At 37.2% G+C, this 24,900-nt stretch overlaps 1 protein-coding gene across 2 annotated transcripts in view; it reads right to left on the bottom strand.

Annotated features, from left to right (window-relative positions):
- Positions 1-1,913: 1,913 nt before the first annotated feature.
- The window catches only part of CRISPLD1 (cysteine rich secretory protein LCCL domain containing 1), a 38,710-nt gene continuing 15,723 nt past the window's right edge, over positions 1,914-24,900 (bottom strand). Inside the window, exons 3-15 of one of the 2 annotated variants that reach the window (XM_036264080.1) lie at positions 22,633-22,751; positions 22,168-22,300; positions 21,066-21,181; positions 20,244-20,344; positions 17,959-18,099; positions 17,718-17,778; positions 17,543-17,609; positions 17,207-17,337; positions 15,178-15,221; positions 15,013-15,085; positions 10,431-10,506; positions 5,921-6,051; positions 1,914-3,022 (exon numbers count right to left, since the gene is read on the bottom strand). In XM_036264080.1, coding sequence (XP_036119973.1) covers positions 2,971-3,022; positions 5,921-6,051; positions 10,431-10,506; positions 15,013-15,085; positions 15,178-15,221; positions 17,207-17,337; positions 17,543-17,609; positions 17,718-17,778; positions 17,959-18,099; positions 20,244-20,344; positions 21,066-21,181; positions 22,168-22,300; positions 22,633-22,751 — 1,245 coding nt within the window. In that variant the 3' untranslated portion in view covers positions 1,914-2,970. Of the gene's footprint in view, positions 3,023-5,920; positions 6,052-10,430; positions 10,507-15,012; positions 15,086-15,177; positions 15,222-17,206; positions 17,338-17,542; positions 17,610-17,717; positions 17,779-17,958; positions 18,100-20,243; positions 20,345-21,065; positions 21,182-22,167; positions 22,301-22,632; positions 22,752-24,900 lie in introns of those variants that run through there. The other variant, XM_036264081.1, reaches the window with a different exon arrangement.

Raw genomic sequence — 24,900 nt, 5'->3', positions numbered from 1 at the left:
TCTTGGGTAGAGAGATTGATAAAGAGTATTACTGCCCTGGCCAGTTTGGCTCAGTGGTTGGAGCGTTGGCCTGTGGACCAGAGTCCCGGGTTCAGTTCTCACTAGGGGCACCAAAACAAAGAATATTACTATTCTCATGGAGCTTATCCTTAAGTTTAAGGGACTAAATATAATACAAGGCAAAATTTTTAAAATTAATATGGTTAGCCCTGGCCAGTGTGGCTCAGTTGGTTGGAGCATCGTCCTGTACACCAAAAGGTTGTGGGTTCGATTCCTAGAAAGGGTACATATCTAAGTTGCAGGTTCTATCCCTGGTTGGGGCGTGTACAAGAGGCAACCAATCAATGTTTCTCTCTCACACTGATGTTTCTCTCTGTCCTTTCCTCTCTCTAAAGAATCAATAAATATATCCTCAGACAAGGATTAAAAACTTAATATGGTCAAATTAAAAGAGTAAAGAGTATTATTAAATTATTACCAGGATAATTGCAGGGATATTTCTGGAGAGTTTCACCTTTAGTTAAGTGCTGAAGACTAAGTAGTGTAGTGATAGAGGCTTAGTTTCCCCGAAGTAAATAACAGCAAAAAATGATTATAATAATATTTTAAAAAACTAACATAAGTTGTCCAGCCAATGTGGCTTAGTGGTTGAGCGTCAACCCATGCACCAAGAGGTCGCCGGTTCAATTCCCGATCAGGGCACATGCCCAGGCTGTGGGCCAAATCCCCAGTGGGGGACATGCAGGAGGCGGCCAATGGATGTTCTCAATATTTCTCTCTCTCTGCCTCTCACTTCCTTTCTCTTTAAAAATCAATAAAGGGGGAAAAAAAAAAACACTAAAATAAGTTGATCACATACTCTATTTGATGTTCTTGTAAGCACATTATACATAATACCTCAATTCTTAGAGCAATCCCTATGAGGTATTATCTGTCCCATTTTTCAGGTGAAGTCATTGAGTAGCTCACTCATGACTACATCTTGAGTAGGAGAGCATAGAAAAGCAACATGGAACAAGACTTCAGAGGTCTTGAACTGCGTTTATAAGATGGTTTGGTTTTCTTAAATAAAGGCCACTTATAGAAGAGAGTGATTCTAGTGAAAAAATTAAGTATACAATGAAAAGGAATGGAGAGGAACAAAAAGAGAAAGCTCCAGAGGAGACACTAAAATAACACGGGAAGCTGATGCCCATCTGAACTAGGGACAATACTAGAATCCTGACTGCAGATGGGGCTTTCCTACGGGGGGAGAAGTGAGGAATAGATGATGATTCTGACCAAAATTTAAATTTCAGTCACGCTATTTAAGAAAGTGTAATGCATCATTTGGAAAAAAATGTTCCCATGAAATTTGCTTTGAGTTTTGAAATGTCTAATGTATACGTGCTTAAGTTTTGGTTATTGATCTTCTGAACCATCTAATTCCTGGCCAGTACTTGATAACTGATGCCATTCATGTCTTCACAATTTGCTCTGGAGCAGCTGTGTGTACAAGCACCTCTTTCCTTTTCTGTCTTGTTTTATTCATCTCTCTTGCTTTCCCTGACCTCTGCATGTATTTTAGCTCTACTATCTACTCCTAAACACCTACTCATTTACTTTCTAAAAATATTTGCAGTATCTTTTGTCTTGTTGATTCTTTCATAATCACTGTATATCTTTTACATTATTTCCTTTGAGTTTAGAAATTCATTTCTCATTTTATTCAGAATTTCCCTTAATGTAATGCTTCTAAACTTATGATTGTCTCCCCTTTCACATACAAATACCTACAAAATTAGGTTGACATTGCAGAATTTTGGTATTAAGGATGTTATTTATATTAATGTCAATATCTCAAAATTAAAAGATAATTTTGGAGATTAAGAATGATTTCTAAATCAAAATAAGGATGCAAAGGAGACTGAAAATAATACTTTGAAACACTATTATTTTAATATGTTTACAGGGAAAGAGTAAATTCACCAGCAGAAAATAAAAGAAATTACCAAAATTAACATTTTACAGATTTTTAGTGTCAAAGCACAATACATTTTTCATAGAAACAAATATATCACCATTATAGGTACCATAATATGGCAACATTTATACACACAGCCATTTACCATTAAGAAAATCAGTGGCAATGGTGATGCAATACATTAGTTTATCTTCATTAAACATTTTGCTATTATACTTCCTGGCCTGCAGGAGTATTTGCCAGGATACAAAAGAAAATGTGACGTCAGTGTGAACAATACACAGAAAGCTCTGGCTGCCCATGCTCACCCCTTTGTTTACTGTGTGGCCATTAGGAATGTCTTCCTGCCACCACTCTGACCTCATTGCATTTACTACTAAAGCCATTCCCAGGGAATCAAATATTATAGCAGATTCATTTGGACATTAAGGATCATTTTATACAAAAGAAGAAGTACATATCCTCTATGCCTAAACACAAGAGAAAATCTATACAGGTAATAAGTGGAAAATAATTTGAGATTATTTGGAATAGGTAACAGCATAGCATCAAACTGGGGGAAATGTAATATGGTTCCTCTCATTTTTAGAGTTATTATTCTTGTCACTATTGTTTTTAAACGTACCGATGACTGTCTGAGGGCCATTCACATTCAATGTTTATATTCATTTTATTAGTGGCATGTACAAAGCACCATATAACATAACATATAAAATGTAGAACAATCATGACTATGTAATTAACTGTAGAAATAACTGCTAAGAAAATATAGCAATATTTAACACAGGATTTCTAAACCATTACATATTCAGTACTTTTTCCAAAGCTAATAATGTCCCATGTTTTATTTTACAGACTTTGTGTATCAAGATTTATACGCGTTTGGCACTTTTGGGGGGGCTGAAAATAGTTGTGGTCTTCTGTACAGTAATGTTACAGTTTTATACAAACTTCAGAAATATGGCATTTATGGAACAGCTTTTATGCTCCTCTTCCAAGTGTTCGTTTCACACAACAGCAAACACTCTGAATGCCTTTCCTCCAGGCGGATTCTGTAAACTGCAAAAACACAAACAGTATATTGATGTCATCTCCACATATAATCCCTCAAACAAATCATGCTTTCTTATGACGGTCAAGAAAGCAGCTCTGTGAAGCCAGATGGTCACCTCACTTGGGCTTCTGTAATTTATAGTTACTGGAAAGCTTGAGTGAGGATGACATAATTCTTCAAATCTTGGTCGTATGCTGAGTTGCAAGTTCACTAAAAAAACTTAAGGTGCATAGTGGTAATAATAGTATTTTATATAGAACTTCACTGATTCCAGGTCATGTTTTCATATATTACCACCTCTGGTTCCAACACAGCAGAGTTAACAGCTGCAAATCAGTTTCACTGGGGGAATACTGAGATACTGCCAGGCAGCACTGAGGTCCAGGTCCACTGCCTGACTCACACGGTTAAAAAACGAACTGCAAGTTCAAAGGACGGTGATATTTAAACAATACTCTGGAGTTCTAACATTATCATTTCCTAAGTCTGACAAAATTTAAATTTCATTGCTGTCATACTCATTAATGTTTTAACATCTATGGTTTCAAGAAAAATCTTAGGGAGAAAATTTAATGTTCAAATCTGAGAGGGCCTTAAGAATGCTTTCATTAAAATAAAAACACACAAATAGCACTCAATCTCATTTTGGAGGTATTTTAAAACAAGTTAAAAGTAATATAGAATCATACATTTTACTTTTTAAAAATTACTTATATTTTATTTTGCAATATCAATCAAGGTATGTTTTAAGTGCCTAAAATTTAAAACAGATTAATAATGCCATTAATCATTATTTATTCTAATCAAATTTACACTTCTGCAGTCTTTACATTTTTTGCATAAAGTTTTCTTTCCTTCATAATAAAAAAGACTTTGGAGACCAAAACAATAAATGCTAAGAGGGAGACAAAGTACAATTTCTTTTATATATTTATTCGTGGGTAAAAAAGGGGAGAATTTTAGAGTGAAAAAGGACATTACAAAGGACACACAGCAAACACATGTGCTGGGTTTTCCACACAAGCTGATGGCCACTCGAAAGTCCTGTACTTACAGGACACTGAATCTCCTAGAAGTGAATGTGTTTTCATTGTACACAGTGATACTACTGGGAAAATGCAGGTTTCTGAGCCTACAGATCTAGTGCTGAACCCAAGCTCTGACACTGACCATCACTTAACCTCTCTGCACCTCAGTTAACACAGCTATAAATTAGAGGTGATAGAATAAATTTCACAGTGCTGCTGGTGGAGCTGAGTTAATACACTTCAAGTGCCCAGCAAGCAGCATCTGGAAAATTCACAGTTGATTCTCAAAAATAATTATTCTCGCCCTGGCCGGTTTGGCTCAGCAGTTGGAGCATCGGCCTGCGGTCCAGAGAGACCCGGGTTCGGTTCCCGCTAAGGGCACGCACCTCGGTTGCAGTTTGTCCCTGGCCCTGGTTGGGTTGTGGTTGTGTGGGTGGCAACTACTTGATGTGTCCCTTTCACGTCGATGTTTCTCTCTCTCTCTCTCTCTCTCTCTCTCTCTCTCTCTCTCTCTCTCTCTCCCCTTCCCTCCCTCCCTCCCTCCCACTCTATCTGAACAAAAAATGTAAAAATGTCCTTGGGTGAGGATAAAAAAAATAAAATAAAAAAATAATTATTCTCAGTTTTCTTAGGCTATCACCTATCATCTTACTGTTTTAAAATATGTTCAAGAACTATCCAGGTGTCCTGGCCAGGTGGCTTGGCTGGAGCATCGCTCCATACACCAAAAGGTTGTGGGTTTGATTTCCGGTCAAGGCACATACCTAGATTGCGAGTTTGATCTCCGGTCAGGGCACATATGAAAGGCAACCGATCAATGTTTCTCCCTGGCATTGATGTTTCTCTCTCTCACTCTTTCAAAAAAATAAATAAATAACAAATCCCCAAATAAGGATTAAAAAAAAAAAAAAAAAAGAATTATGACAGGTAAATGAAACCACATCACTCAGGTTAGCTTATAAAACTGCATATCAGAATCTTATAACTCATGAATCTACTTCATATATCATATCTGCTTGAGGAGATCATAGGCCAGGTTGCAGAGAAGTCACCTTGATATAGTGTCATCTTGAAACACATGCTAACTACAAATCTGCCTTTTTGTGGAGATGGCATCCACATGGTTAGTGGATGGCAATCCTGATACCCTGCAGGGCACACCCTTTGGTGTCCTTTAAACAAACCTTACTCTAATATAAACCTCCTGTTAACAATTTGAAGACTTCACTAAGTATCTAAAAGTTAGGGTTTTTTCTGTATCTATACAAAATATATGGGACTTAATATTACTTCCTCAAATACCAGTGATTTAAAAAGTTACTATAGGTTCTTTTCTCTTGTCTTTTATTAATACTTCATAAAGTAAGCCATGTGAATGTTCTCAAACCACCAAAATATATGATACTAATGAACCAGATCCTATGAGGTGACCTGAAAGAGCTCATTTGTCATATTAGACACCTGACATCCAATCAAAAAGGAAATTTGGTTCTGGGGAAAATCAGACTTATCGTTTTTGTCAAATTGCCACATAACTGGATTAGAGAAATATTCAGTGCCTTGCTCACCTAGAAAGAACTATATACAAAATCTTAATCTAGAAAATCCAAAAGAGGATAAAAAACATTTCCTTATTATAAGATCAATTAACAAAAGAGTTAATTCTGACTTGTAATCCGATTTTCATTTTGATTTTTGTAAGCCAACAGGAGACAGGCACCTCTGGTACTACAGCCTCTCCCATCCCTGGAAAATCTACTATTGCAATCAGCACAGGGAACACCGCTCAGCCACGCAACTTCACACCCACGCAGAAGCGAGTTGGTTGTCAAGCAAGCATAAAAGGATAGACTGCATATACAATTTTAAATATACCTTTCTGAGAAGATTCCATTCTGAAAAGAAGCGGTGTAAGCCTTTCTTTCGTCCACAGGCATAATGTCAACATACCCACCGTGATTTCGAACCACCCCGGCGTGCACTGCTGCTCTGCAGATACTGGACAACTGAGGGGCAAAACAAGACCTGCTGTTAGGAACTCCCTGCTGAACGGGTCCAGCTCATGCTTCTGCTAGACTGAAGTCACTGACCTCTGGCTCTCTGTGGATACTCAGTGAGCAGCGATGGGACAGTGATGTTTTGTACAGAAAGGAATGTTTCAAAAACCAAAAAGGTAAAGCCACGTCTGAGCCAGTCTAAGGGAAGAGCTTAAGGCTGGGTGCCATGGTGAGATGCCCTTCCCATCGAATCTAGTGAACACATGCTGCTTTTTCTTTTGTTGAAGCAATCAAATGCAAATCAGCTCCTTTGATCTCTTCATGGGCCTATTCATCATCTTCAAGTACCAGCCTTTGCTAGTCCTTACTGGAGTCGCTCTGACCTTATGTTCCCAGGCTGGATTATTGGTACCTCATTTATCTTCAGTTTTGACTTATAAAAACTCAAACATAGCTCTGCATATCTCTACAGTCCCTTTTCCAAGATACACGTATATATTAAATGGGGAATGTTTCTCTATTAAGTAATATAATCTCCTCAGAGAAAATTTGCCCAAAAGAGTAACCCCCCAAAAAATTATGAAGAACAACCATGGCTTCCACCCAGATGTGTAATGTCTACTGCCACCCCGGGTTGAATGGTCTGTTGTGAGGGACTAGGAGGGTTCTATGATCACTGCATTGTGCCAGTTGTATAATCTGGACTGAATGGGGTTTCTGTGGAGCAGAAAATTACTGTTTCAGGTCCAATACTCAAATTTTTAATGACTGACTTCTAGAAGTCAACTCTTTCCTTCGGCACGTCAACAAGTTCTCTGCTGAAATCTGTCAAGAGAGCGGTGTACAGCCTGAGGAGGTCCCACAGAATGGCGCGCAGACTGGTTCTGACAAAGGGATCCACCTCCTTTCCCCCCGGGTCTTCTCCGATCCTACTGGTGTTTTCTCATCTCCATGCACATGTGCACCCCACGACCTGGCTTTATTACTGTGCTCTGAACTTTGTGGCTTCAGTCAGGATTTATTAGATCACAGAGCCTGAACGCCAAGCTGGTTAATCCTTTTCACGTTTTGCTCTATCGTAAAATGCCATATATCTAAAACCTCACATCCTTACTCTCAGGAGGCATTTTATTCACCAGTTAAGTCCCCTACTGAATTAATATTTGTATCCAATACAGTCCATAACAGATGGAATTAAAAATAACTCTATACACATTTCAGTATTTATCTTGCTCCATTAAAAAAGACATTATCATCATTTTTCCCAAGGCAATAAAAGTGCTTAGATATAGCATTCACTAAATCCAAGCTCTTAGTGTGTTTTGAAACTATTGTTTTGCCCATAACTATGAAGTCAGCAGGCATTCTGATTTGAATTCAAAGATCGGAAGAGATTTTCTGTTCATACCCACATTGCATAAGCATTAATAGATAATGGGGAAAAAAGACTTTATCTGTTATAACAATGGAACATTTTTAATGAATGCAGAAATCAACTCTGTCTGTCACAAATGGGAAATAAAAGTTAAAAGCAAAAAATGTATAAGTTGTAACTCCACAAATGAAAAGAGAGAGGAAGGTGGGGGAGGGGAAAGGGAGAACGAAGGAAGGAAGTTGGCAGATTGATTCTCATCTTTGCATATCTTGTCTTTAAAGAGGTAATATATTTGTAGTGATGGGAAGATTGGCAGGTAATGGTTGAATCTTTCTCTGCGCTTTCCAGTGATAGTAATCTTTATATTTCCAACATATTCTTAATAGGATCTACATAATACTACCTAATTATGTATCCATTTTACTGAAGTAGAAAGATAAAATGATCTCAGGATATAAGTTCTAACAAATCCTTCCTTCTAGCAAAGAGATGTCACATTGGTATAGAAGAGCATAGGATATTTTGCAAGATTTTCGCCAGACATAATTAAAATGAAAAGTTTTGGTACTTAAATGGACAATCTGTAAAGAATGGTTTCTTTAGAATTCTCTGATGAATATAGATATGCTCATCCATATCCACTTACTAATTTATTTTTTCAACAAATATTTATGTGCAAGGTATTTGCTTAGTTTCTGATGTTCCTCTGTGCTCCGAGTTCTGCTAGGTCAGGGAGCCGGGCTGTCTTGTTCGCAGCTCAGCACCCATCAGATTGTCGGTGAAAAGGTAATACATGAATTGTCCAGCTGCTATCTTCAAGGGACTTAATTAATAGAAAAGGTGGGGAAACAATAATAATACCTAACAGAATCAGCTAAGTGCTAACAGGAGAAAACAAGGTAATAGGATTGAGTGAAAGGTGACATTATCCTTGGATACGCTTCACAGAAAGAGTCGCCACAGTTTAGGATGTAAAGAATGACCATGATTTTGTCTGACAGAAAAGCAGAAAAAGGATGTTTTTAAACCGAAACAAGAAGACACAGACAAACATGAGGACTAGCAAGTTACAATACCCACAGGATGAGCAAGCTGCAGATAAGAACACTGCAAAGCTGGAGCCTGGGAGAGTGAGGTGTGGCGAATAATTTCAAAGGTAAAGCTGAACTGAAAGAAACACCTGGATCTAAATGAACTTACCAAGAGAAATAAGGTGGTAATGTATATATTTCAGACCTCTCTTCACAGTCCTATTTCCATAGTATCCGACTGAATATGTGCATCAAGAGTATTATTTCCTAAGCGCGATTCTGTAACTCTCTGGTTTAGAAACCTCTGATGGTTTCTAAATGGCTGCCACCCACAGTCCAGTCATCAGGGTGCATTCAGACTCTCCACTTGTTTCAAGAGCTGGATCTCTCTACACATCCCACTAATGGGCTGCGGCCATTTGAGCTTCAATTTTCACCAGCTCAGACCAACAAACCCATGTGCTGTGCTTGCTTGCAGCTCACGTGCTCCCCCTGCATGTCTCCGTGGATGCCACTCACCCACCTAGACTGTGTTCCTTAATCCGCTTGACCAACCCATGCTTGCAACCTGGCTCAAGAGGTACTCATCTGATCCAAGGCCATCCCCACTAACATTCCTTGTCTACTCTCAGGGATGTCATCCACCACAGCATCCCCCCTGGCTTCCTTTCATACCTATTCTAGGGTATCATCTGTTTGTGATTCTATGCTACTTTTTAAATGCCCCTTTGGCACTGAAAATATTGTTCCTACATTTGACAAATTCTTAATTATTCACTTTATACTTCAAATACTGAAGAACCAAAAGGAAGAGTAGAGAAAAGCAAAATGCATTTTCCTTCCAAGAATGCCTCCAGACTATTTCATTAAGTGCCTGATATAAGATATATGGGTAGCATATAAAGAAAAATGTAATCAAATTAAATTACTGTACACCCAGATTTAAATATTGATATTCATTTTTCAGTATTATTCATAGTTAACCCTTCCAAGAAATCCAATGTCAATGCAGAATCCATTTCCTTATTCTGTATAGTGGTCCCCCCTTATCGGAGGGAGCTACTGTTCCAAGAACCCCAATGAATGCCTGAAACAGCAGATAATACCGAACCCTATATATACTATGTATTTCCCATACATACTATGATAAAGCTTAATTTATAAATCAGGCACAGTAAGAGATTAACAAAAATAATAAAATAGAACAATTATAAAAATAAACTGTAAAACAAGTTATGCAATGTGGTTGTGGTCTCTTTCTCCTCCCCTTCTCCTCACCGCCCCCCTCAGAATATCTCACTGTCCTGTACTCATCTGTCACTTGAAGGATGCACTGTATGGCTTCTCTTGGGCATGTCTCAATCACCAGCATCCCTACTCTTGCACTTGGGGCCATTATGATGGAAAGTTCGGGTGAGTTGAATGCAAGCCCTGTGATACCCTGACAGCTGATATGATAACAGTCGGCGACTAAGGGACTAACGGGAGGGGAGCATTACGGTATGGAGATGCTGGACAAAGGGGTGCCTTTTTCTGATTTTCTGTCATTCACAACCCGGGTGGGACAGAGCAGGATATCATTCAATTTCATCATGCTACTCAGGACAGCATGCAATTTAAAACATATGAATTGTTTCTCTGTGAATTTCTTGTTTAATTTTTTCAGACCACAGTTGGCAGCAGGTAACTGAAACCAAGGAGCGTGAAACCATGAATAACATGGGGAAACTACTGCAGTGTAGGAGAGCACTCAGAATGAGGACAACGTAAGGAAAACACTGACACAGAGACTCTCATGTAGCCTTTAACGTCACTGTATTTTTAAAAACTCCTATAAAATAGTTAATAAATCAAGAAAATGTACATATACACATTTAAATGTGTGTGTATGTATGTACATGTATGGGACCTATGGAACTTACACACACACACACAGGCACATACTCATGAATACTGAGAGTCGCATAAATTAGGATACTTACATCAGAATAAACTCGAGTTCCAATTACACGAGCATAATGTGGGTTTGCCTGCAGACAGTTACGAGGGCAGTACACTCTGAAAATAAATATTGATTTATTAATAGTAAGTAGCTGTTTACGTCAGTCTTGCTTATTAGCAAGACTACGGCATGCATACACACAAGTAAACTCAGCATTCTAAACCCTATGCATTTTTTTTCCCTTCTGAAATAGGTAAAATGTAAAAGCCAGGCATTAGACATAATTGCTTCTGCTTACCCTAGCCACCTCCAGCCTTTAGAACAAATGTGTTTCTTTTCTTTAAAAAATAAAATAAAATAACCAGGAAGCTTTCTACTGTAGGGATTCAAAGCAGAAAGAAGCATCCGGAAGTAACTCAGTGTCTGGGTGTTTGGTACCCAACGTGTCTGCAGAATTTACTAAGCAGATAACTTGGAAAATTGGAATCACTGACTCATTCATCTCATAGTTTCTTTTCTCTGTGTTCACATCTTGGGTATCTCATCCAATTTCACGGTTTTAATGATCATCTGTAAAAACGGTTGATTTCCAAATTTACATCTAGAGTTGAGACCATAATAATTAAAGTATTTAATAATAAATGTGTATATCCTTCTGCTTGTGCCATATCTTCACTGAGATCTAATAAACTTCTCAAACTTAGCATGTTTAAACCCAAGTCCCTACTCTCCTCCACCAGTCCCTAAATATGTTCTTTCTGTAGGCTTCCGACAATACATGGCAACTCCGTTATTCCAGGTGCTGCGGCCAAAAACCTTTATTCTAAATCTCTCTCCTTATCTCACACCTTACATTCAACCCAACAGCAATTTCTAAAGACTGTAAATAAAGTGTATCCAAACCAGAGCATTCCTAAGCAGCTCACCACTCTAATGCTGGACTCTATCATCGGACGTCTGGCTTATTGCACAAGGCTCTCCCACGACCTCCCTGCTTCCGACTTTGCCCCATCCCGTTTACTTTTTCCACACACTTATACTGAAGGACAATCATGTCACCCCACTGCGCCAAATAAGCACTCCAGTGGCTTTCCGTCTCATTCAGAATTCTAAGATCCTTACGTGGCCAATAAACCCTGCATATTGTCCTCCCATTTCCGCTCTCACCTTGTATCCAATCTTCCACCTGTTCACCCTATTCCAGTCACACTGGTTTTGTGACCAATGGTTCTGCCTCAGGGCCTTTTCACTTCTCTTCCTCCACATAGAGTGTTCTTTCTCCAGACATCCTACAGCCTGCCTCACTGCTATCTGATTGGCTTAGAAGTGTTTAAAATGTTCCCAAAGCTCTTTATTTAAAAATAGGGTCCAATTATCAGTGTTCAGTCAATTACATGATATTAAAATTTCTACTCCCAGAGTTTAAGAAACTGTCAACTGGCACCTTTGAGTTCATTTTCTCTTCCTTCTCTCTCTCTCTCTCTCTTTCTCTCTCTCTCTCTCTCATACAAAACTGTAAAAAACATAATTCACTTAACATAGGAAATTAGTCTCAACAAAATGACTAAAACCATTCTTTGATGAAGATATCAAAGATTTTCCTAAAAATATTCTAAAAATGCCAGTGACAACTACCTTTACCAAATGAAGTGTTTAGGAAATAACTACATTTCTTAAATTTTTTATGTCTAAAATGTGAATAACACTGTACAATCTAGAGTGTACTTCCCAGAACATCTAAACCAGAACCATTTACATATAAATGAATTTGAGTTTTTATAACTTTGAACTAAAGGGTTGATTTTTGTAAGAGACACTGTTGGGGGTTTCTATAGGAGGAAGGGTGTCCCCATAGACTTCTAATTTTCTCCTTGCAGTTTAGAACTGTTGGGTATTCAGTGACTATGCTATGATGGTAAAACTACCTACTCTGCCTTTAGGATCATGCTGTGTGGGCTCTCCCTTGACCTCATTTAGTACCTGGTTTGTGGAAGGCCTAGGTCAGTAGCTTCAAACTGGGTTAGTTTTTACTTAGGTGATTTCAGGTCAAAGAGAGACTGGAGAAAGTTTTATTTTTAAAAAAAGTATATATATTTTTTATCATTGACAGTATTACAGGTCTCCCCCTCCCCCAACCCTTTCCCCCCTCCACCCATCCCCTACCCCTCCTAGGCTTTCACCACACTATTGTCTGTGTCCGTGAGCTATGCATATAAGTATATAAGTTCTTTGGTATATTTTTTCTCATCTTCCCCCCACTCACCCTGAGACATGTCAGTCTGTTCCATGCCTCCATGCCTCGGGACTTATTTTGTTGGTTAATTCATTTTGTTCATTAAATTCCACAAATAAATGAGATCAAATGGTACTTGTCTTTCTCTGACTGCTTTATTTTACTTAGCATAATAATCTCCAGGTTCATGCTGTCTTAAAGGGTAAGAAATCCTTCTTTTTCACAGCTGTATAGTAATCCACTGTGTACATGTATCAAGCTTTTTTTATCCACTCATCTACTGATGGGCACTTGGGCTATTTCCAGATCTCAGCTATTGTAAATAACACTGCTATAAACATAGGGCTGCATATATTCTTTCTGATTGGTGTTTTGGTTTTTAGGATATAGTCTCAGAAGTGGGATCATTGGGTCAAATGGCAGTTCCATTTTTAATTTTTTGAGGAAACTCCATACTGTTTACCACAGTAGGGAGGATGTGGTGAAAAGAGAACACTAGTTCATTGCTACGGAGATTGCAGACTGGTGTAGCCACTATGGACAACAATATGGAGTTTCCTCAAAAAATTAAAAATGGAGGACATTTTTGCTTCATTGTGTTCTAATCTCTGGTTTTAACACCTTGTTACTACTGAGAATGTAGATAGTGAGCTAGTAAACATTCCTTTACCTACAAGTTGCTTGTGAGCGTTGAATGAAAATGCTGACACATTTTAATGACACCTGTTTTTACACTGGGAGCATGCAACGGGTTTTAACATCTAATTGTTCTCAGATATATGTAAAATGGTATAAGATTGCCAATGATGCACACACACACATTTTCTGCAAGGTTATTGTACTAAATATTAGAGGCAGTATTTTGGGCTCATCTGCCAGGTACAGAACCTCTCAAGGACACAACGTCCAGAAATCTTGTTTTTTCCTGCTCATCTTAAGTTAATATCTAATTTATCTGCTCTTGACTTTTTCCCCCCAGAACAGATTCATGCCTCAACTTATTTAAGTGATACAAACTAAAACAAATATACTGTCAACATGGTTCCCTAAGAGTCATAAAATGTCATATAAATAATACCACTATGAAGTAATTGATGAAACTATTAAAATTTTCATATGAGGAAAGAAAGAAAACCTTTATTTCACTGGCCTATCAAAGCAAATGAGAGGGGGGAGCTTTCCAGACTAATTAAGGTCAAAATTATGCATAGCCCTGGTTGGTTTTGCTCAGTGGTTAGAGCGTTGGCCCAAGGACCAATGAATCGCAGGTTCGATTCCGGTCAAGGGCATACACCTCGGTTGCGATAAGTCCCCAGCCCTGGTCAGAGTTGTGCAGGAGGCAAACAGTCGATGCGTCCCTTTCATATTGATGTTTCTTTCTCCCTCTCTTTCTCTCTCTCTCCCTTCCTCCCACTCTATTTGAAGAAAAATAGAAAATATCCTTGAATGAGGATGAAAAAAAATTATGCATAAATCATTATTTCCACTTATTTGTTATATTAGTGATATAGTACAAGTTAATTTTTTTAAATTATATAATTTCCCTTTGGGGATGGGGGTAGATATCTCCCTTCCTGAAACGAGCAAAGAAATAAAAAAACGTATTTCTTAATATTTTATTTGAATGATCTTCCACTTTGGAACAATATTGCTATAAATTGTTCCATAGATATAAAATCAATGTTTATCGAGCATCTCCTACAGGGAGGCTTTATGCTGAAAATCTCCACTGATATTTACTATTCAGTCCTATAAACTGTGTCACATGGCTGAGAGAGGGCCTAGCATAATACTGGTGTGTAGTAGGCATTTAATCAACGTATCAATGAAAAGTTCTAAAATTCTTCCTTTTTCTCCCCCACCATATCACAATGTTAAAATTTCCTAGATTTACCTAGCGATCTTTTCCTTCTCTCTATAAAAATACAATCTATAAATATAGGCATTTAAGATATTTGAGAAACAATTCTACAAAATTTCCTAAGATTATAAAACACTGTGATTTTCATAGAATTTGTGAGCCTGGGAAGAGCATAATGAGTAAAGCTTTAGCAAGAGGTATTTTTATAACAAAAACATTTGATGTGTGTTTAGAGCAGCCCGAGCAGACGGAGACAGAACTCTCATAGCTCATGTGACCATACGGATCATATGCACAAGCCCAGCTGCCACAAAACAGCACAGGTGCTGGGCATTTGGAGGAAGAACTCTAGGAATGCCTGGGCTGCGTGGACGTTGTGATGGCTCATTGCTACCTGCTGCCTAGCAGCTTGAAATCACACACCTTTTGAGACCTAGACACCAGAATTTCAGGCTAAAGCAGTTACCACAGGATAAAAGTACCTTACATATTCACTGGTGAAAAAGAAGAACACTGAGAAAACATTACCTTGGGCAGTGTGAAGCCGGCTTGTGAAACGGACAGAGCTGTTCCACCGTGGTCTCACAGGTGACAGCCTGAACTGCAGAATCCAAACACAAACACAGAGCACGTGCTTTAAAACAATACCATGCAACACGGTAGTAAGAAAGGAAGGTGAAAAAAAATGCTAACCTGTTACTTTGGAGACTGTGAAGGAATTAGCAGACTGATATTTGCTGAAGGAGAAAACACAAAATGTCAATTTTTTTCTTGTAAGTATCATCGTCCACATAACATCTGGTATGTTTTAGGTCTATGAATACTTTACTTTTCTTAAACATTCTTATTTAATTATTTAAATATGTAGTAATAAAAGATCATCTATTTTATGTTAAATTTATATTACCTAAAAGGATGAACCGAATCAGTATCATTCTTAATATTAGAGAATGAACTCCTCATTACCAATTTCAAAAATGTATAGAAAATATCACAAAACAGTACACATTTAGCCGTGGCCAGTTTGGCTCAGCGGTTAGAGCACTGGCCCGAAGACCAGAGTCGTGGGTTCGATTCTCAGTCAAGGGCATGTACCTGGGTTGTAGGTTCAATCCCTGGCCCAGGGTGGGGTCATGCAAGAGGCAACCAGTAGATGTGTCTTTCTCACATTGATGTTTCTCTCTCTCACTCCCTCCCTTGCCCCCCCCTCCTCTATATGAAAATCAATGGGAAAATATCCTCAGGTCAGGATTAAAGAAAACAAAAGATAAAAAATACACTATATGTATATATTTGTTTCCTGTTATAATTAAAACTTTCAATATACTTATTCCGTCACCATAGAATCAAATTATTTAATCTTTCACAATAGTAAATACAAGGTAGTGTTGTAAAAATACTACATAATAAGTACCTTATAGGAGTGTGTTTTATTTAATCCCTCTAGTATTTAGTAAAATGTCTACAATAAGTGAATGCATTCTTCTTCATTATTAAAAAACAGGTATAAGAACAGATACACCATTATACATAAAAAATGTGATTGGTTTATCTATATCCCAATTTCAGAAAAGCATCTTTTATAAAAGGTAAGGCTTATTTGTGATGGTGTTTCAGTGACACACCCTTCACACTTCAAGAGAGTTTCCATGATAACCATAATCAAAAACTAAGTTAAGAGGAAAATAAATAAAGAAATAGGATAAATGTTTTTAAATCCAATATCCAGTGTTTGACTTACCAAAACTAATAACTAATATTATTATTTATTTAAAGAAGTTAATATTTTCAGAATGAGTCAGTTAATAAATGTCTCTATAGAGCTTTTGCTTGAGAGTAATGGCTAAGGGCTGACAGCCACACATCCGGCCTGTGATCAAAACTGTCTACAAAGGAGATCGTTACTCAAATTTGCAAGGGTTTTCAATAAATGCTTATCACTATGAATTCCAACTTTACTGTGGAGTTTCGTGCAACTGTATATTTACAAAAGAAAGAAACTATGTCACATTTCCTAAGAAAAGGCATTCCATATGAGGTTTAATAATGTTTATTTCTTTCACACAGAAGCAAGAGACACTACAAAAATATTTCCAAACCCCATTTTCTTACTTTTTATAGAATGTATATGAAAATGTAGTGTTTTAGAATAACATATTTAGTGTTCTTAAAAGAATAAATATTTTAAAAGGTAATCACTGCTTTTATGTTGGATTAAATTACATTTAAATGAACACAAGAAAGGTGACCTGTTACATACTTAGGGACTTTTCAAAATGCTCTTTTATCAACTCATCTCAGTTTATTAACAAATTTACTGTTGAAAACAAGCAAAAACAACCAACAAACAGAAAAAAAACACAACTATTCTCCCTAAACAGTGCAGGGAGAATATACAAATCAATAAGCCTTCTCTGCAGTATTTTCTGTCATAGATGAAAAGTTTATTGGCTCACATTAAAAATCACTGTAAATTTTTACATTGTTGATGAAACTCTAGAAAAATTTCTAGTTTCAGCATGCTCTTTGGAAGCAAAGGCGTTCAACTTTAACTTAGATACTTGTCTCCTTTTTGTCTATGGAAATGTTGTAGCCAAATTGAATCTTAAAAATAACCAACTTCTCTCTAAATAAATTTTTCTATGCTTTGCCCCAAAATAATTTATTAACTCATTGCTATGATTTAAAATCACCTGGTCCAAAATATCATTCAGGTACTTACCCAATTGTTTGAATGCCATTTCTATTAGATTTGATGAAATAATGCTTTCTTCCTTGTCTAGTGATATCTACCCAACCACCATCATTGTCTATTATACCATAATGAATTGCAGCTTTACAAATGCTGGATTGCTTGGTGAAAAGGAAAAAAGAAAAAGATACCAAAGTATTAGAGTTTTGCATAAAACACAACTAGTTACTATTTACATGACTTTAGATTAGACAAACATTTCTGAGCAAAATATCTATACTTAATAAATAAATGATTTTCATATTAAAATATCAAGTATTATGTGAAAGGACTCTACCCCCAAATAATTGTATTTATAATACTTACCATTTCATAATATACACTTCCGATAACTTTAGCTTTACTATCCACACAGCCAGCAGGGCATTCATATCTAAATGAAAGAAAATGGGACAAAATATAGTTTCTCTGAATGTCAATATAAAATGAAAATATTTCTGACATTTTGTCAGTCAATTTTGAGGCTAAGAATAAATATTACCTATTGCAAGTTGTTCCCTTGCACTGATCTCTTAATCTTACTTCACAAGAAACAATTTGGGCTGAAAGAAAAAAAAAAAAATTAACTTAGATAATGTAAAAGCTGCTATAATTCTTCACAGTCAATCTAATGCCAAGCCTTTACCATTCTAAAAACATGAAAGCTAATAAATACAGATGGGTAGATGGGTATGCTACCTATGTGAACCTTAAAATTCCTGTAAATAATGCAGAAGACTTACACATTTGCTGCATGCTTATGACTTCGTTGGTGTTACTATCATCTGCTCTTGTCCGCACGTGGCTGTCATGGACTTGTGACTGCTGGCGCTCAATCTCATTGGTTTCTTCTTCTCGGGGAGTATAGTACCGCTCTGATCCTTCTGTCAGAGAGAAAGGAGTTAAGAAATATGAATCCCTCGTAGATGTGCACAAATGTCAAATGACGATCAATCTTGACATGCCTGTTCAACATTTAAAACTAGAAAAATCAGCCCTGGCCGGTTTGGCTCAGCGGTTAGAGCATCAGCCTGCGGTCCACAGAAACCCGGGTTCAGTTCCCGCTAAGGGCATGTACCTTGGCTGCAGTTTGTCCCCGGCCCTGGTTGGGTCGTGTGGGTGGCGGCCACTCGATGTGTCCCTTTCACATCGATATTTCTCTCTCTTCCTCTCTCTCCTTCCCGCTCTATCTGAGTAAAAAATGGAAAAATGTCCTCGGGTGAGGATAAAAAAAAAAAAAAAACTAGAAAAATCAGTACTGTGTTTAGCACAGATTTTTACTGAAGGAGGTACTCTTATACACTACATTGGAGTAAATGAAACACACATCAGCCTTAGAGCCCTTGATTTACTGCTACTGTTTGGCTAATGTTAAATGGAATCATCTCTAAACTTTGAATTTTAACATGTTATCAGTGACACGTTTTTGTAAGACGTTATGAAGTCTACACAGTGATCCAATAAAGTCAGGGCTTAGTGAATTTAAATGTTTTCCCAAATGAAATCATATTCTGAATATTTTCAGGAGGATCATGTTTAAAATTCTCCTGTAAGAAAATTCAGCCAACAGAAGGATTTATATATACTTGTTACTTATTTCAGTATCAGTTTTCCTAAAAAGGTGGCTGTTGTTTTTCTTTTTCAGAAGCAAATTCAATATGCAGAAATTTAAACTTGACAGTGGAGCCCACCCAGTGTGACTCAGTTGAACATCAACCCATGCACCAAGAGGTCGTTGGTTCAATTCCTGGTCAGGGCACATGCCCAGGTCTGGGCCAAATCCCCATTGAGGGGCATGCGGGAGGTGGCCAATCAATGTTCTCTCTCATTGATGTTTCTATCTCTCTCTCCTTCTCCCTTCCTCTCTCTCTAAAATCAATAAAGGAAAAAAGAAATTTAACTTGACAATAAAGAATAATTTCAAACTTTGAATTTAATATGTTTTCCAGGTTGAATTAGATCAAGGACTTGACACAGGCACATTTGGGAGAACCGTGTCATGTCATGTGTGTGCAGGGGCTCAAGAACTCAGAAAAAGGAAATCAGAGTAAGTCACGTTTAAGTAAACTATATTGACCACTGGCGATGGGGTAAGTAGGTTGGAGGTTTGGGGGTAAAGAAGACAGAAAACAGACACACACACAATGAAAAATCCTTCCAGGAATTAAAAATGGCTCATATAACAGAGGGAAATGTATGGTCACTTCCGAAAGGAAGCTTATTATAATGAGCATTGAGTCATTAAGAGAGAAAGGGGGGCATATCTCCTTCTGAATGCTGAAAAGAGGATGCATTTATTCATAGATTTTCTAATACGCTTAGTCTACATTAATCTTCGCTTAGTCATTAACAAAAATAACAAGAGTAAAAAATGTTCACATGGATAGATGCCCACCAAAAGCATGATGACTTTCACAGAGCTCTGTCATGTACATTTATCTTCATGTGCTATAAAGAGGACACCATATTTGTATTTACCTTTAGGAAATCCAATGATTTGAGAGCATTGCTTTTACAATGGTTTTACAATACTATCACACTCTTTGTTATTTTGGCGTGAGAAATTGTATACCCTACAGTGAGAAGCAGAGAACTGGTATAATTCATTGAGTACAGTTCAAGTAAGAATCATGGGATTTTGTCAGAAGCCTTTAAAGTGCTAAAAATAAATTGGGTTAAATTGCTAAATCCTTCAAAAATGATTAGTTACAGAAATGACTCCAGTCAACAATATAACAACACGACTTCTAAGAATGTAAATATACTTGTCACTCTGGAATAAATTCCAAGCACAATTAGAAATCATCTAGAATAATCATGAAACTTTCCTCTCAATACATATTGATATAAAGGGCATTCATATGAAGTATATTTTTACATAATCAAAATGGCATCTTCAAAATATTTGAAATAGAGTTCTGGAAATTTTCTGGTAACCAAATGCACATTTCTTTTTCAAAACAGTAATTAATGCATATACTGGATTAAAATGTCACTCAAACTAAATATGCGACACAATAGCACATACCTTTGTAGCACAGGTTTTCTCTGCAGCCTCCTCCGAAGCTAGGTGGGCATGCAGAGCACGGCCTCCCGTGCTTGTAGGGGGCGTGGCCCCACCAGTTCCCCCTGAGAGAGAGAACCAGTCCTCTTTTAACAGGTAGTCTAATAGCATCATTTACAAGACACTGCAAAATATTACTGTATAAGAATCTTCTAAGTGATGATTTTGACGTGTAGATTTAAAGACATTTATATCTTTTATCACAGAATATTTTGGTGACTAGGGTTCAATATAAACTGCTGCCTCATTCTTTTGAAATATACTAAATAATATGTTATGCATAGTGATAAAAAAATTACAAAATCAAACTTTTGCAGAACACCAAACTCTGCTATGGACTATTCATCTATATTCCATTTGTTTTAATAAATACAAATTTTAGACTTAGCTTTGACCCTGTGTATGATTGTGTAATATTTTCAATGTAATCATTTAAATAGTCTTTACATAGGTAAAAATATATTTCTCGGTCAATCTACAGTTGTTCATCCCTAACAAATCAAAGTGATTGACTATTTTTGCAATGTAATAATGCACTGAGTAAAACCAAAGGCATAAATAGGATTCCTGACTTCACAAAGATCTTATTTTCAACTTTCTATTCCTTTTAAGCACTGGTTTCACACATCAGGCAACCATAATTATTGTCAAATTAAGTAAACTGAGAAAACAATTTACTTTACTCACTAATACCCCCTGAAAATGAGAAAAAAAGTCAGGAATATTAAGTTATTTTCATGCTGTTAAGAAACATTTATATATGAAAGTAGCGTTTGGTCTACGTACTTTGGGGAATAATTACACACCAAGTAGACGGCCTTGGGCCATATCTGCCCCCAGATGTTCATGTTATGGCACAAGTTAATGGCACAGCCTATCCTGCTGCTCGTTGCCCACACCACCTACAGCAGAAACAAGAGAGGCTCAGCAAAGGCAAGTAGAGATGAAGTCATACACAACGTATATGAGAGAAGATGTGCAAACCTGAACTTGAGAAGCAAACATTTATCATTCAAAATAAAATGAGGCAATGTCAAAAAGGATATTTTCCCTGAGACTTGGGGAAGTGCTTCATTCAATTAAAATAACAGATCTACAGCTCCATAACTCTATCTTGCCATCAGATGTAAGAGTCTTGAATTTACTAAATGATTCAGAAGTTACCTCCTTCCTCCCCAACCTTAATTCTGTGTTAATATTTCTCTGAAGAAACTTAACAGAGGAACATCATTTCTCATCTTACATAGAAAATACCAGAGCAAAATTTAGGTGTTCAATGTCTTACACAACACAGCATGTTCAGTGGGCCGCGGGTTACTAGGGAGTTCCATACTGATCTTAGTCTGGTCACATGCAAAGGCATATGAGACAGCATGTCTGCTTTATATTCCCTAATAATCGCCCACAGATCTTCTGGAAACTCCGAACTGAGGTGAGCTTATCCACTTGAATCTGCCTTCAGTTGTGTGATTTCAAAGCTAAAACATATCCACTACCAAACATTAAAAAAAAAGAAAGATGCATGCTTCACACATGTAAATGCCAAATATCATTCATAAAGAAAACACTATTTTTATTATTTGGAAAATTAAAAAAAAAAAAAAAATGACACCTGAATTTGAAGAGAGTAAATTTCTCCCCATTTGCATTTACGGAGGTCATATTGTAACTGTTTCATATGTAAAATAATGGCAATAATGTCTTTTTAAGTATATTTTTGGACAGTTTTTCCCAATCATTCCCTTTATTGTTTATAGAAATGTCTAAACTTATTCTCCATAAATCAGTAACTATAATTAAAAACCATAACAAAAGACATAAGACACGAGTTCAGTAGCCTAAGTTCTCCCAACTTAGAGAAATGAAGTATAATGTACCCAAAGCATACCTGTGTATAATGAGTACATACAGGACCAGAACATCTGAACGGGCAATACGGGTTGCACTCATGTTCATATGGGTAGCTGAAGTCTCTCACTTCATCATACCATGCCTGTACATGAAATGTTGGGGGCCTGTATCTATTTGAAATAAAATGAGCACAAAGAGCAAGTAAAGTTGGAGAAAATGTAAAACCAAATATAGCACATAGATTGATAAAGCAGGGTAGAGAGACTTTTGTGTAAGTTATTAGTCTTAAATACTTCTGCCCATTACATTACTACTAGATCAGTGATTTAAAACAAAAATAAGTCTCAAATACTGCTGATCATACTTATTTATTTTTTATTATTCATGTTGGTGTGATTACTTGCTTTTCTTGATGGTGCCAAGTCTTTGAAAATGTGCTACGTGAATTAATAAGCATTTCATTTCAAACATTTTTCAGAAACAAAGTCACATTTTCAGCTACCTTCCCCAATGTGCTCCCAAGTTCTGTCCGATCGAGGGAAGCAAGCTTGCAGGCCCGTGTTCCCACAAACAAGTTTCAGCCCAGGACTCTGCAGATCTTTCCAGCTCGACATCCCATGTCTGTAGTTCAAAACAAAAGCAAACAGATGCAAACATTTAATGTATATGTATAATTTGGACATTTCTTCTAAATATAGTGCTGCTTAGCTCTTATGCTTTCTCCCTTCTTACGTATTTGTAAAGTCAACACCTTAGTCTGGATGCGCACCATCTCTCACCAAGATGTTTGCACTAGCCTGCTACTTAAAATCCTTGCCTTATCTCTCACGCCTCCAATCTGATCTACTGAGTGTTTGCAATTATCCAAGTGAACACAAATACACTTACGTGATTCCTCTGTCTGAACACATGCAACAAGTCCCCACAACCGTGAAGTCTAAGACTCTCGGTCCCTCTGTTCCCCAACACAAACCCTGTTATTCCTTGCTCTCCTTGGCATTGTTTCCTCTACCTAAAATATCCTCTCAGTTATTCATCAGACAGACCCCTACTCTCCCTTCACAATCCAGTTTTATGTAATACATTCTTGACACCTTTCCAATTCTCTCAGATGCCAACTATTCCCTCCTTGGGGCTCCTGAAACTTTGTTATACACCTTTGTTCAGCAGCTATTACTCTGCAGTGTTAGTATTTGTCTATATGTTTATCTCTTTCTTGAGACTGTGAGTTGCTCAGGGAAGTTATTCAGGTCATGATGTTGTCTTGGGCCTATTTTCTGTATCATATGGACAATGTGGTTAAAATGTTTGTTGAATACATGAATAATTGAATCTGATTCCTATAAAATGTATATGCATTTTAAATACAACATTCAATGAGGGTGATTAATTCATTCTCTAAAAACAATTCATAAAGAAAGATTTAAAATTAAAAAATTATTACTGAAATGATCTTGCCTATCTTGGGTTTAATATTCGATGTGTTCATTTGAAAGGCACTCCATGTAGTGAGCGTGGTGGTAGAAACACAGAGCTAGGTAGAACTGCATCCAGCTCTGGCACGATCAATTACAGGACTCTGGGCACGTGAAGAGGAGAGAAAATACTCCTGGAACAAGAACATGGGGAAACGACCTAAGGGACAGCAAAGGGACCAAAAGAGCAGGCAGACTGCACTGATGATAGGAATGTAAATCCCTAGAACTAATGGATGACCGAACTTGGTGGTGGTGAGGGGGGGAAAGTGTCGACTGATGATGTTAGCAAATTGAGAGAAAGAAAATACAGAAAGAGGAACCCCTGTTGTAGTGGGAATGTTTGTGGACCGCTACACGCACTGTACATGTCAGATAGAGGGTGGAAATATATCGCTGGGTTCTGGGAGAAGAAATATTTTCAGAGCATATGAATTTTGAGGTTATTCATTCAGAGATGAATTTCTCCAGGAAGATGATATAAAGTGAGGAGAGGAATGAAAAGAAAATCCTGGAATATCAAAATTGAAGGAGAGAAAAAAACAATGAGTTAGTAAAATAAACTAGGAAAGATGGGATCCAAAAGGTTCAGAGAAAACTGTAAAAGGATTACATTTTAACAGCGAAGGGACAAGCGACTCCAGGAAGAGTGGGCATCAAGGTCAATGCCAGAGAGGAGTCCAGAAGGATGAGGTCTGCTAAGCGCTCATCCGTGATTAAGAGCAATTTCAGCTCAATGCTCGGCAGAGAAACAGGAAGTGACAGGAAAGAGAAAGTCAGGAAAGCAAGTGTGGCTTCTCTGTTAGTAATACTCCAGAGAAGAAGAAAACAGAGGGAGCAGAAACTTAAAAAGCTAAGACGCCAGGGTCTAGGGAGAATGTGTTTGCTGGTTTTCATTTTTGAAGGATGGCAGAAATCTAATCATGACTGTAGGTTGAAAGGAAAAGACTCTAAGGAGAGAAGGAAAGAAGAATGTATGGGGAGAAGTTTGTTTATTCATTCATATAAATTTGCATAAATGAACATGCCTCCTCATTCCATTGTGAATCTGAAATACATATGTTCATGTTTTCAAAGCCCAAAAGTAAAATTTATACCAAATTAGAATAAGTATATTCTTATTATAGTAGATATTTATTATCTAACAAAAATGTATCTCTACATTAACTAAAAATTTGAGAGCAGCAAAAGTACTTGATTTTCATGAAAGCTTTAATTTTACTTTGAATCAATGTCAAATATTCAGGATGAGAGATTTTGTGATACTTACATCAGAAATGTATGCTATAAGTATT

This window comes from Molossus molossus, unplaced genomic scaffold (genome assembly GCF_014108415.1).
Source record: "Molossus molossus isolate mMolMol1 unplaced genomic scaffold, mMolMol1.p scaffold_m16_p_16, whole genome shotgun sequence".
NCBI lineage: Eukaryota > Metazoa > Chordata > Mammalia > Chiroptera > Molossidae > Molossus > Molossus molossus.
The sequence above is the reverse complement of the archived record's forward strand: the minus strand, read 5'-3'. Positions and strand labels throughout refer to the sequence as shown.